A 14,445-nucleotide genomic window follows, 5' to 3' on the forward strand; every position below is an offset into this window, starting at 1 on the left:
ATCTACATTTTTTCAAATAAAATGTAGGTTTAGCTAATTTTTTTTCATTTCCACAAGGACTAAAGGAGAAAAAGCACCGCAACATTTGTAAAGAAATTTCTCCCGAGTAAAACAATACCCCACATGTGGTAATAAACGGCTGTTTGGACACACGGCGAGGCTGAGAAGGGAAAGAGCACCATTTGGCTTTTGGAGTTCACATTTAGCAGGAATGGTTTTCGGAGGCCATGTCACATTTACAAAGCCCCTGAGGGGATAAAACAGTGGAAACCCCCCACAAGTGACCCCATTTTGGAAACTACACCCATTGAGGAAATTATCTAGGGGTATAGTGAGCGATTTGACACCACAGTTTTTTTGCAGAAATTATTGGAAGTAGGCCCTGAAAATAATAATCTACATTTTTTCAAAGAAAATGTAGGTTTAGCTAATTTTTTCTCATTTCCAGAAGGACTGAAGGAGAAAAAGCACCACAAAATTTGTAAAGCAATTTCTCCCGAGTAAAACAATACCCCACATGTGGTAATAAACGGCTGTTTAGACACACGGCAGGGCTTAGAAGGGAAAGAGCACTATTTGGCTTTTTGAGATCACATTTAGCAGGAATGGTTTGCGGAGGCCAGGTCACATTTGCAAAGCCCCTGAGGGGACAAAACAATGAAAACGCCCAAAAAGGGACTCCATTTAGGAAACTACACCTCTTGAGGAATGCATCTAGGGGTGTAGTGAGCATTTTGACCCCACAGATGTTTCATAGAATTTATTAGAATTAGGCAGTGAAAATAAAAACAATCCTTTTTCTTCAATAAGACGTAGCTTTAGCGCAAATTTTTTCATTTTCTCAACAAATAAAGGAAAAAAAGAACCCAACATTTGTAAAGCTATTTCTCCCGAGTACGGCAATACCCCATATGTGGTCATAAACTGCTGTTTGGGCAAACCGCAGGGCTCAGATGGGAAGGACCGCCATTTGGAGTGCAGATGTTGCTGGATTGGTTTCTGGGCACCTGTGGGCCCAAAACAGTGGAAACCCCCCAGAAGTGACCCCATTTTGGAAACTACACCCCTCAATGCATTTACCAAGGGGTGTAGTAAGCATTTTAACCCTGCAGGTGTTTTGTAGAAATTAGTGTGCGCTCAATGTTGCAGAGTGAAAATGGGATTTTTTCCATAGATATGCCAATATGTGGTGCCCGGCTTGTGCCACCATAACAAGACAGCTCTCTAATTATTATGCGGTGTTTCCCGGTTTTAGAAACACCCTACATGGGGCACTAATCTTTTGTCTGGACATATGACAGGGCTCAGAAGTGAAGAGTACCATGCGGAGTGGAGGCCTAATTTGGCGATTTACAAAGTATTGGTTCACAACTGCAGAGGCTCAGATGTGAAATAATAAAAAGAAACCCCTGATAAGTGACCCCCACTATGGAACTGCACCCCTCAAGGCATTTATTAAGGGGTGTAGTGAGCATTTTCAACCCACAGGTCTTTTCCATAAATGAATGCGCTGTGGATGGTGCAAATTAAAAATGTATATTTTTCCCTAGATATGCCATTCAGTGGCAAATATGTCATGCCCAGCTTATGACGCTGGAGACACACCCCAAAAATTGTTAAAAGGGTTCTCCCGGGTATGACGATGCCATATATGTTGAAGGAAACTGCTGTTTGGGGACGCTGCAGGGTTCAGGGCCGAGGGAGCACCATTTGGCTTTTGGAGAGCGGATTTTGCTTGGTACTATATTTGTTTGAGTATTGCTGGTGTTTTATAATGTGGGGGTACATGTAAGCGGGGCGGAGTATATAAGGGGGATAGTCAGGTGGTATAAAAAAAAAAAAATAATCCATAGATGTGTGTTACGCTGTGAAGCAATCCTTTCCGCACAGGCCGGTGTCGCACTGATAAATGGTGTCATTTCTTATCCCCCTTTTGGTCCACACTCCGCACCTTTTGTAGTTTGGGGAATTTTGCTGGGAAAGTGTTGTCCTGGTATAATACGGGCACCGTCGCTTCCAGCGGATATGTTTGGGCTCTCCCCTTCCTGGTTCCCTAATTTTAGGTCCTTGATAAATCGCCTCTTGAAACTGAAGAAATGTTCCCCTCGGGCACAACTGCATATTTTTTTATTTCCTGACTTATTGGAGCCATAACTAATTTTATTTTTCATAGACGTAGCGGTATGAGGGCTGTTTTTTGCGGGACAAGCTGTAGTTATTATTGGTACCATTTTGGGGTACATGTGACTTTTTGATCACCTTTTATCCTATTTTTTGGGATGCCAGGTAAACAAAAAACGCAATTCTGGCACAGCTTTTTTTGTTTTTTTTATACAGCGTTCACCACGCATTATAAACTACATGTTAACTTTATTCTGCGGGTCAGTACGATTCCGGCGATACCTAATTTATAGCACTTTTTTATGTTTTACAACTTTTTGCCGCCAAGTTGTGAGAACCATAACTTTTTAATTTTTTTGTCGACGGAGGTGTATGAGGGCTTGTTTTTTGCGGGACGAGCTATAGTTTTTATAGGTACCATTTTTGGATACGTGCGACTTTTTGATCACTTTTTATTGTAATATTTGTAGGGCAAAGTGACCAAAAAACAGAAACTCTGGTAACGTTTTTTACGGGTTTTTTTTACGCTGTTCACCGCGTGCAATAAATAATATAATATTTTGATACCTCCGGTCGTTACGGTCGTGGCGATACTAAATACATATGGTTTATTATTATTTTTCAATAGTAAAGGACTTGATAAGAGTAAAAGGGGGATTGTGTTTTATTTGATTACTTGAAACTTTTATTGTTTTCAAACTTTTATTTTTTGCACTTTTTTTTACACTTTTTTATACTTTTTTTACACTTTTTCTCAAGTCCCACTAGGGGACTTGAAGGTCCAACGGTCAGATTTATTTTTTTCTAATACATTGCACTACCTATGTAGTGCAATGTATTAGATCTGTCAGTCATTCACTGACAGCAAGCCGTTTAGGCTTCGCCTCCCGGCGGGGCCTAAATCGGCTTCCGTAATGGCAGAGCAGGAGACCATTGTGTCTCCTGTTGCCATAACAGCAGTCGCCAGTCCCGATTGCCTGTCAGGGCTGGCGATCTGCTAGTAACCGCTACGATGCAGCAATCGCTTTCGATTGCTGCATCGAAGGGGTTAATGGCAGGGATCGGAGCTAGCTCCGGTTCCTGCCGTTACAGGTGGATGTCAGCTGTACAGTACAGCTGACCTCCACCGCTGATGACGCCGGATCAGCTCCTGACCCGGCGCCATCTTGCCGGCAGCTACGGAAGCCGATCAGGCTCCGCCGCCGGGCGGATCTTGACCGGCTTCGGTGCTAGGCAGACCGGGAGGCCAGTATTAGGCCTCCGGTTGCCATTGCAGCCACCGGAACGCCGGCAATTTCATTGCTGGGGCTCCGATGAGCTGCAAACACCTTAAGTGCAGCGATCGCGTTTGAGCGCTGCACTTAAGGGGTTAATGGCGGGGATCGAAGCTAATTTCGGTCCCCGCCGTTACAGTCGGATGTCAGCTGTAAGATACAGCTGAGATCCGGTGATGATGGCACCGGCTCAGCTTCTGAGCCGGTGCCAAACGTTTGACGTACATGTACGGCATTTTGCGGGAAGTCAATGCTTTCCATGACGTACATGTACGTCAAATGTCGGGAAGGGGTTAAGCCTTGCCAGTACAAAAAAGTAAACAAAAAGTTTATCAACATTAAACAATAAATAAAAGTTAAAACTAAGCCTTTTCCAAATTTTCACATAAAAAATGTGAACAATAAAAAAGAAACATAATTGGCATTGCCGTGTCCATAAAAGTCTGAGCTATTAAAATAACCCGTTATTTATCCAGCAGGATGAACGCCGTAGGAAAAAAAAATAGTCAAAATTGCTGTTTTTAGTCACCTCGCTCCCCCCAAAAAATTTTAAGAAAAAGTGATCAAAAAATCGTATGTACCCCAAAATGGAACTCCGCTCGCTCCGCAAAAACCCATCTATTGAAGGAAAAATGAAAAAAGTTATGAGTCTCAGAACATGGCGTCACAACATTTATTTTTTTTAACAAACGTTTTATTTTGTAAAAGTAGAAAAATATATGAATTTGGTATTGCCGCAAACGTACTGACTTGCAGAATAAACTTAACATGTCTTTTTTACCGCATGGTGAACGTCGTAAAAACAAAACCCCAAAAAAACTATGGCGGAATTGCATTTTTGTTTTTGAATTCCACTTTTCGAGAATAATTTGTAAAAGTTTCTCATATGGAAGATTAAATAGTACCATTAAAAAATATATCTCGCACTACAAAAAAACGTAGCCCTCATACGACTATGTCGATGGAAAAATAAGGATTACAAAATAAGGGGGTGAAGTAAAAATATGCAGTTATTGGTACAATCACGCTCCTATGTTATGGTGCTCATGGAAAGTATGAGACAAATCCTCCCTGACATTAGGAAGACAGTCTAAAGTTCATGACTACATTACCTGCGCCATCTTCTTTCCCGGGCAGTGACTGTGAACCCCTTCCAGTCATTTCAGCTCCCTGAATGTTTTGATCGACAATAGGACAGGAAGACGGCCCTTCTTTTTGATTGTCCATATCAAATCCTGAAGACACAAAGAATCAATAGCAGAGAAAGATGGACACATACTGTATCACAACGAGTAAGAGGTTTATGTAGAAGTGTCACCCAACCACTGGCTCGAGAGTGGCATGTGGCTCTCCAGCAGTTGGCGGCTACACATACTATTGTATACTAGTAGCACCACGGATATCATAACAAATGAAATGTGGCACCAGGGTCAAAACCATATTACTGTCGGTCAACGCTAGGGTAAGAGCCATATCACTTGGTCCTATTTTCAGCAAACCTGAGATATCTGAAGGTGGCTCACAAGCTTGGCGCACAAGGTTGGGGGAAGGTAGTTTTTTTATACATTGGGGCTTGCTTAGGAACCAATAGTTAAGGTCCACGTTATCGTCATACATATTTCACCACTCACCTTTCTTCTCCTCAATGCTTTGCCCAGTAATGCTGATCTTCTTGACCAAATGGACATGGGACGGAGGTCCAGTAGAAGTAAAAAGTGGTTTCTCCATCACCTCCCTACTCTTGTAGACTCTCTCCTCATCTTCTTTAGTTTTAAGTATTCCTACTCCTCTACCTTCCAAATCTCGTGACCTTTGAGGATGGACGCTTGGTCCAACCTCAGTACTGGAGACAACCTCACTTCCTCTCTCCACTCTTGCAACTTTCACTGCATCAGCTCTTACATCCTCTTTCTTTTCTTTTTTTAATGTATCTTCATTCCATGACGCTCGCTCTGCTTCTTCTAGTTTCCGGTTGGCATCTTGAACCTCGGTCAATGCCCGGTTTAGCTGCCGTTCCAATACTGCTACTTTGGCTGATAGTGCCTGAACTAGCAGTTTTTGTTTTTCTGCCTCTAGCTGTCTAGGTGGACCATGAGGGTTGAGGTCAATCTCTCTGACCCACACACCAACACTGCAGAATTTCTTAACAGGTCTTCCATTCGAAACCATACATTCTTTCTTGGCTTCTGTTCCCGTATGCTCCTTTTGTTCTTCTGACCCTTTCCTGTCTTCTCCTTTAGTTCCTTCATGACCTACTTTTGCCTCTTCTTTAATTCCAAACTCATTTCTTCCATCCCTTGACTCTTCCTCTGGAATTTCAATGTATAGTTCTCCTCTGGTCTTGCTTTTAATGCTTCCTCCTGGGTGTCCTAGATATTTCTGGCTCTTGAGTTGGACGCTGAGCTGACGCTTTTCCTCCTGGAGCACCGAAATTTTCACTTGAAGTACTGGGATCATTTTAACCTGTTCTTCCAGTTGACGCAATCTCTTCAGTGCCACAGCCATTTGCTCCCGTACATGTTGAAGGTGGACCGGAGTTGGAGACACTGGAGTAGACATCCCAGAACTTAGTGGAGTAAAAGAAGACAGCTGCTGACAAGAGGATGAGGATGGAAGACGAGAGAGAGACGGAGTCGACAAGTTGCTGGTGGACCTGCAGCCAAGACTAAGTGGACGAGACTGTCCAGCCTCAAGCTTCTTACTAGCATCCAGCAGTGTCCTCTCAACTCGGGGATTGAAGTTGCTTGAAGTTTGAGATCCGCTCCTAACTTCATAGGCTGGATAAAACCCTCTACCACAGTAGGAATAAGATGAATGACGACTGCAATACAAGAAACAAAAGTCAGATCCTGACACTCTTTACATTTACCAAGCTTTATCTATGTGTATACAGTAGAGTACCTGTCATTGCTGGCATTGGAGCAGAGGGATTCAGTAGATGTCCACCATGATCCGGTATATCCGGGGCCCCGGGGTAACGATCCATAACGAGGTCTGCGGCTGACCGGCACTCGTTTAATTGTGTGCCCTTTTTCTATATCATCAACATATTTCAGGAAGTCCAGATCAAGTCGGTATCCATACGGAGTCTCCACAGAATATGATGCATCAGGCTCTTTTATTGCAGATAAAGAATTTGGGACAGATTTACCTATAAATGTAAAAGATTTAAAAAGGTTGTCCATAGGAGGCAGTATTATAGAAGTTATATTCTTGTATATAGGGGCAGTATTATAGTAGTTATATTCTTGTATATAGGAGCAGTATTATAGAAGTTATATTCTTGTATATAGGGGCAGTATTATAGTAGTTATATTCTTGTATATAGGGGGCAGTATTATAGTAGTTATATTCTTGTATATAGGGGCAGTATTATAGTAGTTATATTCTTGTATATAGGAGGCAGTATTATAGTAGTTATATTCTTGTATATAGGGGGCAGTATTATAGTAGTTATATTCTTGTATATAGGAGGCGGTATTATAGTAGTTATATTCTTGTATATAGGGGGTGGTATTATAGTAGTTATATTCTTGTATATAGGGGCAGTATTATAGTAGTTATATTCTTGTATATAGAGGCAGTATTATAGTAGTTATATTCTTGTATATAGGGGCAGTATTATAGTAGTTATATTCTTCTATATAGGGGCAGTATTATAGTAGTTATATTCTTGTATATAGGAGCAGTATTATAGTAGTTATATTCTTGTATATAGGGGCAGTATTATAGTAGTTATATTCTTGTACATAGGGGGCAGTATTATAGTAGTTATATTCTTGTATATATGGGGCAGTATTATAGTAGTTATATTCTTGTACATAGGGGCAGTATTATAGTAGTTATATTCTTGTATATAGGGGCAGTATTATAGTAGTTATATTCTTGTATATAGGGTGCAGTATTATAGTAGTTATATTCTTGTATATAGGGAGCAGTATACAGTAGTTATATTCTTGTATATAGGGGGCAGTATTATAGTAGTTATATTCTTGTATATAGGGAGCAGTATATAGTAGTTATATTCTTGTACATAGGGGGCAGTATTATAGTAGTTATATTCTTGTATATAGGGAGCAGTATTATAGTAGTTATATTCTTGTATATAGGGGGCAGTATTATAGTAGTTATATTCTTGTACATAGGAGCAGTATTATAGTGGTTATATACTTGTATATAGGAGCAGTATTATAGTAGTTATATTCTTGTACATAGGAGGCAGTATTATAGTAGTTATATTCTTGTATATAGGGGCAGTATTATAGTAGTTATATTCTTCTATATAGGGGCAGTATTATAGTAGTTATATTCTTGTATATAGGAGCAGTATTATAGTAGTTATATTCTTGTATATAGGGGCAGTATTATAGTAGATTTATTCTTGTATATAGAGGGCAGTATTATAGTAGTTATATTCTTGTACATAGGAGGCAGTATTATAGTAGTTATATTCCTGTATATAGGGGACAGTATTATAGTAGTTATATTCTTGTATATAGGAGCAGTATTATAGTAGTTATATTCTTGTACATAGGGGGCAGTACTATAGTAGTTATATTCTTGTATATAGGGGGTAGTATTATAGTAGTTATATTCTTGTATATAGGGGCAGTATTATAGTAGTTATATTCTTGTACATAGGGGCAGTATTATAGTATTCATATTCTTGTACATAGGGGCAGTATTATAGTAGTTATATTCTTGTACATAGGAGCAGTATTATAGTAGTTATATTCTTGTACATAGGGGCAGTATTATAGTAGTTATATTCTTGTACATAGGGGGCAGTATTATAGTAGTTATATTCTTGTATATAGGGGCAGTATTATAGTAGTTATATTCTTGTATATAGGGGGCAGTATTATAGTAGTTATATTCTTGTACATAGGGGGCAGTATTATAGTAGTTATATTCTTGTACATAGGTGGCAGTATTATAGTAGTTATATTCTTGTACATAGGGGGCAGTATTATAGTAGTTATATTCTTGTATATAGGGGGCAGTATTATAGTAGTTATATTCTTGTACATAGGAGGCAGTATTATAGTAGTTATATTCTTGTACATAGGGGCAGTATTATAGTAGTTATATTCTTGTATATAGGGGGCAGTATTATAGTAGTTATATTCTTGTACATAGGGGCAGTATTATAGTAGTTATATTCTTGTACATAGGTCGCAGTATTATAGTAGTTATATTCTTGTATATAGGGGGCAGTATTATAGTAGTTATATTCTTGTACATAGGAGGCAGTATTATAGTAGTTATATTCTTGTACATAGGAGCAGTATTATAGTAGTTATATTCTTGTACATAGGTGGCAGTATTATAGTAGTTATATTCTTGTATATAGGGGGCAGTATTATAGTAGTTATATTCTTGTACATAGGAGGCAGTATTATAGTAGTTATATTCTTGTATATAGGGGGCAGTATTATAGTAGTTATATTCTTGTATATAGGGGGCAGTATTATAGTAGTTATATTCTTGTATATAGGGGGCAGTATTATAGTAGTTATATTCTTGTATATAGGAGGTAGTATTATAGTAGTTATATTCTTGTATATAGGGGCAGTATTATAGTAGTTATAGTCTTGTACATAGAAGTAGTATTATAGCAGTTATATTCTTGTACATATGGGCAGTATTATAGAAGTTATATTCTTGTATATAGGAGGCAGTATTATAGTAGTTATATTCTTGTATATAGGAGCAGTATTATAGTAGTTATATTCTTGTATATAGGGGCAGTATTATATTCTTGTATATAGGGGCAGTATAATAGTAGTTATATTCATTTATATAGGGGACAGTATTATAGTAGTTATATTATTGTATATAGGGGCAGTATTATAGTAGTTATATTCTTGTATATAGGAGGCAGTATTATAGTAGTTATATTCGTGTACATAGGAGTAGTATTATAGTAGTTATATTCTTGTACATAGGAGTAGTATTATAGTAGTTATATTCCTGTACATAGGGGGCAGTATTATAGTAGTTAAATTCTTGTACATAGGGGCAGTATAATAGTAGTTATATTCTTATATATAAGGGCAGTATTATAGTAGTTATATTCTTGTACATAGGGGGCAGTATTATAGTAGTTATATTCTTGTATATAGGGGGCCGTATTATAGCAGTTATAATGTTGTACATTGGTGGCAGTATTATAGTAGTTATATTCTTGTACATAGGGGCAGTATTATAGCATTCATATTCTTGTACATAGGAGCAGTATTATAGTAGTTATATTCTTGTATATAGAGGGCAGTATTATAGTAGTTATATTCTTGTATATAGGGGGCAGTATTAGGGCATGACCACACATGGCGGAATTCCTCCGCAACTGTCCGCATCAATGCCGCACAGAATCTGCGTTGCAGATTCTGCAGCGGATCTGCACAAAATGTGCAGAAAATTGATGCGGACTGGCCGCTGCGGACTGCAGGAAAAGTGCTTCTCTTCTCCCTATTCAGTGCAGGATAGAGAGAAGGGACAGCACTTTCCCTAGTGAAAGTAAAAGAAATTCATACTTACCGCCCGTTGTCTTGGTGACGCGTCCCTCTTTCGGCATCCGGCCCGACCTCCCTGGATGACGCTCCAGTCCATGTGACCGCTGCAGCCTGTGCTTGGCCTGTGATTGGCTGCAGCCGTCACTTACACTGAAACGTCATCCTGGGAGGCCGGACTGGAGACAGACGCAGGGAGTTCTCGGTAAGTATGAACTTATATTTTTTCTTACAGATACATGTATATTGCGATCGGTAGTCACTGTCCCGGGTGCAGAAACAGTTACTGCCGATCGCGTAACTCTTTCAGCACCCTGGACAGTGACTATTTACAGACGTCTCCTAGCAACGCTCCCGTCATTACGGGAGCCCCATTGACTTCCTCAGTCTGGCTGTAGACCTAGAAATACATAGGTCCAGCCAGAATGAAGAAATGTCATGGTAGTAAAAACAATACGCTCCGCAGCACACATAAGATCTGCGGACTTCATTGCGGAATTTTGACTCTCCATTGAAGTCAATGGAGAAATTCCGCCATGAGTCCGCAACCAGTCCGCCACTGCTCCGCAACAGACAGAGCATGCTGCGGACACCAAATTCCGCTCCGCAGCCTATGCTCCGCAGCGGAATTGTACGCATCGTGTAAACGAACACTGCTAAATTAAAGTGAAAGTCAATGGAGAAACGGCTCCGCTGCGGATTAACGCTGCGGAGTGTCCGCAGCGGAATTTAAGTGAAATTCCGCTATGTGTGAACCCGCCCTTATAGTAGTTATATTGTTGTATAAAGGGGGCAGTATTATAGTAGTTATATTCTTGTACATAGGGGGCAGTATTATAGTAGTTATATTCTTGTATATATGGGGCAGTATTATAGTAGTTATATTCTTGTACATAGGGGCAGTATTATAGTAGTTATATTCTTGTATATAGGGGCAGTATTATAGTAGTTATATTCTTGTATATAGGGTGCAGTATTATAGTAGTTATATTCTTGTATATAGGGAGCAGTATACAGTAGTTATATTCTTGTATATAGGGGGCAGTATTATAGTAGTTATATTCTTGTATATAGGGAGCAGTATTATAGTAGTTATATTCTTGTATATAGGGGGCAGTATTATAGTAGTTATATTCTTGTACATAGGAGCAGTATTATAGTAGTTATATTCTTGTATATAGGGAGCAGTATTATAGTAGTTATATTCTTGTACATAGGAGGCAGTATTATAGTAGTTATATTCTTGTATATAGGGGCAGTATTATAGTAGTTATATTCTTCTATATAGGGGCAGTATTATAGTAGTTATATTCTTGTATATAGGAGCAGTATTATAGTAGTTATATTCTTGTATATAGGGGCAGTATTATAGTAGATTTATTCTTGTATATAGAGGGCAGTATTATAGTAGTTATATTCTTGTACATAGGAGGCAGTATTATAGTAGTTATATTCCTGTATATAGGGGACAGTATTATAGTAGTTATATTCTTGTATATAGGAGCAGTATTATAGTAGTTATATTCTTGTACATAGGGGGCAGTACTATAGTAGTTATATTCTTGTATATAGGGGGTAGTATTATAGTAGTTATATTCTTGTATATAGGGGGCAGTATTATAGTAGTTATATTCTTGTACATAGGGGCAGTATTATAGTATTCATATTCTTGTACATAGGGGCAGTATTATAGTAGTTATATTCTTGTACATAGGAGGCAGTATTATAGTAGTTATATTCTTGTATATAGGAGGCAGTATTATAGTAGTTATATTCTTGTACATAGGAGGCAGTATTATAGTAGTTATATTCTTGTATATAGGGAGCAGTATTATAGTAGTTATATTCTTGTACATAGGAGGCAGTATTATAGTAGTTATATTCTTGTATATAGGGGCAGTATTATAGTAGTTATATTCTTCTATATAGGGGCAGTATTATAGTAGTTATATTCTTGTATATAGGAGCAGTATTATAGTAGTTATATTCTTGCATATAGGGGCAGTATTATAGTAGATTTATTCTTGTATATAGAGGGCAGTATTATAGTAGTTATATTCTTGTACATAGGAGGCAGTATTATAGTAGTTATATTCCTGTATATAGGGGACAGTATTATAGTAGTTATATTCTTGTATATAGGAGCAGTATTATAGTAGTTATATTCTTGTACATAGGGGGCAGTACTATAGTAGTTATATTCTTGTATATAGGGGGTAGTATTATAGTAGTTATATTCTTCTATATAGGGGCAGTATTATAGTAGTTATATTCTTGTATATAGGAGCAGTATTATAGTAGTTATATTCTTGTATATAGGGGCAGTATTATAGTAGTTATATTCTTGTATATAGGGAGCAGTATATAGTAGTTATATTCTTGTACATAGGGGGCAGTATTATAGTAGTTATATTCTTGTGTATAGGGGGCAGTATTATAGTAGTTATATTTTTGTACATAGGGGGCAGTATTATAGTAGTTATATTCTTGTATATAGGGAGCAGTATTATAGTAGTTATATTCTTGTATATAGGGGGCAGTATTATAGTAGTTCTATTCTTGTACATAGGAGCAGTATTATAGTAGTTATATACTTGTATATAGGAGCAGTATTATAGTAGTTATATTCTTGTACATAGGAGGCAGTATTATTGTAGTTATATTCTTGTATATAGGGGCAGTATTATAGTAGTTATATTCTTGTACATAGGAGCAGTGTTATAGTAGTTATATTCTTGTATATAGAGGGCAGTATTATAGTAGTTATATTCTTGTATATAGGAGGCAGTATTATAGTAGTTATATTCTTGTATATAGGGGGCAGTATTATAGTAGTTATATTCTTGTATATAAGGGCAGTATTATAGTAGTTATATTCTTGTACATAGGACCCCAGTATTATAGTAGTTATATTCTTGTATATAGGGGGCAGTATTATAGTAGTTATATTCTTGTATATAAGGCCAGTATTATAGTTTTATTCTTGTATATAGGGGGCAGTATTATAGTAGTTATATTCTTGTATATAAGGGCAGTATTATAGTAGTTATATTCTTGTACATAGGACCCCAGTATTATAGTAGTTATATTCTTGTATATAGGGAGCAGTATTATAGTAGTTATATTCTTGTATATAGGGGGCAGTATTATAGTAGTTATATTCTTGTATATAGGGGGCAGTATTATAGTAGTTATATTCTTGTATATAGGGGGCAGTATTATAGTAGTTATATTCTTGTATATAAGGGGCAGCACTATATAAGTTAGTATTGCTGAATTAAAGATATTATACTTAGTTCTACTATCAATGTAATGGGTTTTAAAATATTGGTATTGCAGTTTTCACCCATCCCCCAATTTTTTTGTAAGGTCATATAAAGTGCATTACTCAGACGGGGCTCAGCAATGAGTAGTTGCAGGCACAGACAGGGACTGGGTATAATGGGGTTGTCTCATTACAGATGTCTTTAATATGTGGGCAGCTGGCCTGATCAGGTTATTCCTACGAGCTGGGGACGGACCTCCCTGTATGACGACCCTACCCAGATTTTCCTTTGAAATATAAAATTATGAAATTAGATTCCAGCTCATAATAAAAAAATAAAATAAAAACAATACTGGACAACTGGTACCTGGAAAGTGAGTCTCCATGTGAAGAACTTGTGCCATCATGTCTTCAATTGCTTATGCCAAACAGAAATAATAGTTTGCTGGGTCACTGTACAAAAAAAGAGAGGTTGTATAGTTACAATGTACAGACATAACACGGAGTCTACCCCTCCCATAACAGGGTGACACAGACAGGAGGGAGGAGCTATGGGACATGGAGTCTGCTCCTCCCACCACAGGGTAACAGGAGGGCAGGCATAATCGCCTTGGGGAACGGAATCAGAATAAAGTCTACCATAGCAACCAATCAGATGACTGCTTTCATTTTCTATCCTGTACTGAGTGCTGGAACCTGGTTGCTATGAGCAACGACTCCTTCTTTTCAGCATTGATTTTTTTTTTATAAATGGCCCCTGTGTCTCGTCTCTGCTGACTTGTAATCACACGGCAGTATCTTGTCCTCATGTGCTGTGTGTCACACGTTCTGTACACGCTCCATCACGAGTTTCCTCTAATCTGTCCCTGACACACGTCTCCCAACTCTGTCCTCCTTTCTATAGTCATGGCTGCCTCTTCTTCTTCTTCACCCTAGTCTTCATTCACTCATTCGTCTCCCTGCTTGCCCCCTCTATCTCCCCTCTGCAGACATTATCCTTATTCTTGACCCTCTATATTACCCCACCCCCCAAGTCTCTCAACTTTTCTTACAGAAATATCTCACAATAACCCTCCACTCCCTCCTCTTGATTTTTTTTTTTGCCCACAATTTTTTTAAGCCACTGGAGCTTATGCAAAAACCGCCGCAAAAACGCTCCAAACGATCGCCGTGACTTTTTTCTTCCTCCTGTTGATTTCAATAGAAGGTCTGAGGTGAAAACCACCTAATTCACACAGAGTTTTTTGCCGCAGCCATGAAGCTAATGCAAAGA

The 14,445-nt window shown here is 38.3% G+C and overlaps 1 protein-coding gene across 2 annotated transcripts in view; it reads right to left on the minus strand.

Annotated features, from left to right (window-relative positions):
- KANK2 (KN motif and ankyrin repeat domains 2) overlaps positions 1-14,445 on the minus strand; it is an 88,581-nt gene that overhangs the window by 19,227 nt on the left and 54,909 nt on the right. For both annotated transcript variants that reach the window (XM_075859015.1, XM_075859017.1), the window contains 4 exons: positions 13,540-13,625; positions 6,297-6,546; positions 5,027-6,216; positions 4,508-4,630 (listed from right to left, as the gene is read on the minus strand). In XM_075859015.1, the coding sequence (XP_075715130.1) occupies positions 4,508-4,630; positions 5,027-6,216; positions 6,297-6,546; positions 13,540-13,579 (1,603 nt within the window). In that variant the 5' untranslated portion in view covers positions 13,580-13,625. The remainder of the gene's footprint in view (positions 1-4,507; positions 4,631-5,026; positions 6,217-6,296; positions 6,547-13,539; positions 13,626-14,445) is intronic.

Source organism: Rhinoderma darwinii, chromosome 3, assembly GCF_050947455.1.
Source record: "Rhinoderma darwinii isolate aRhiDar2 chromosome 3, aRhiDar2.hap1, whole genome shotgun sequence".
NCBI classification, from domain to species: domain Eukaryota; kingdom Metazoa; phylum Chordata; class Amphibia; order Anura; family Rhinodermatidae; genus Rhinoderma; species Rhinoderma darwinii.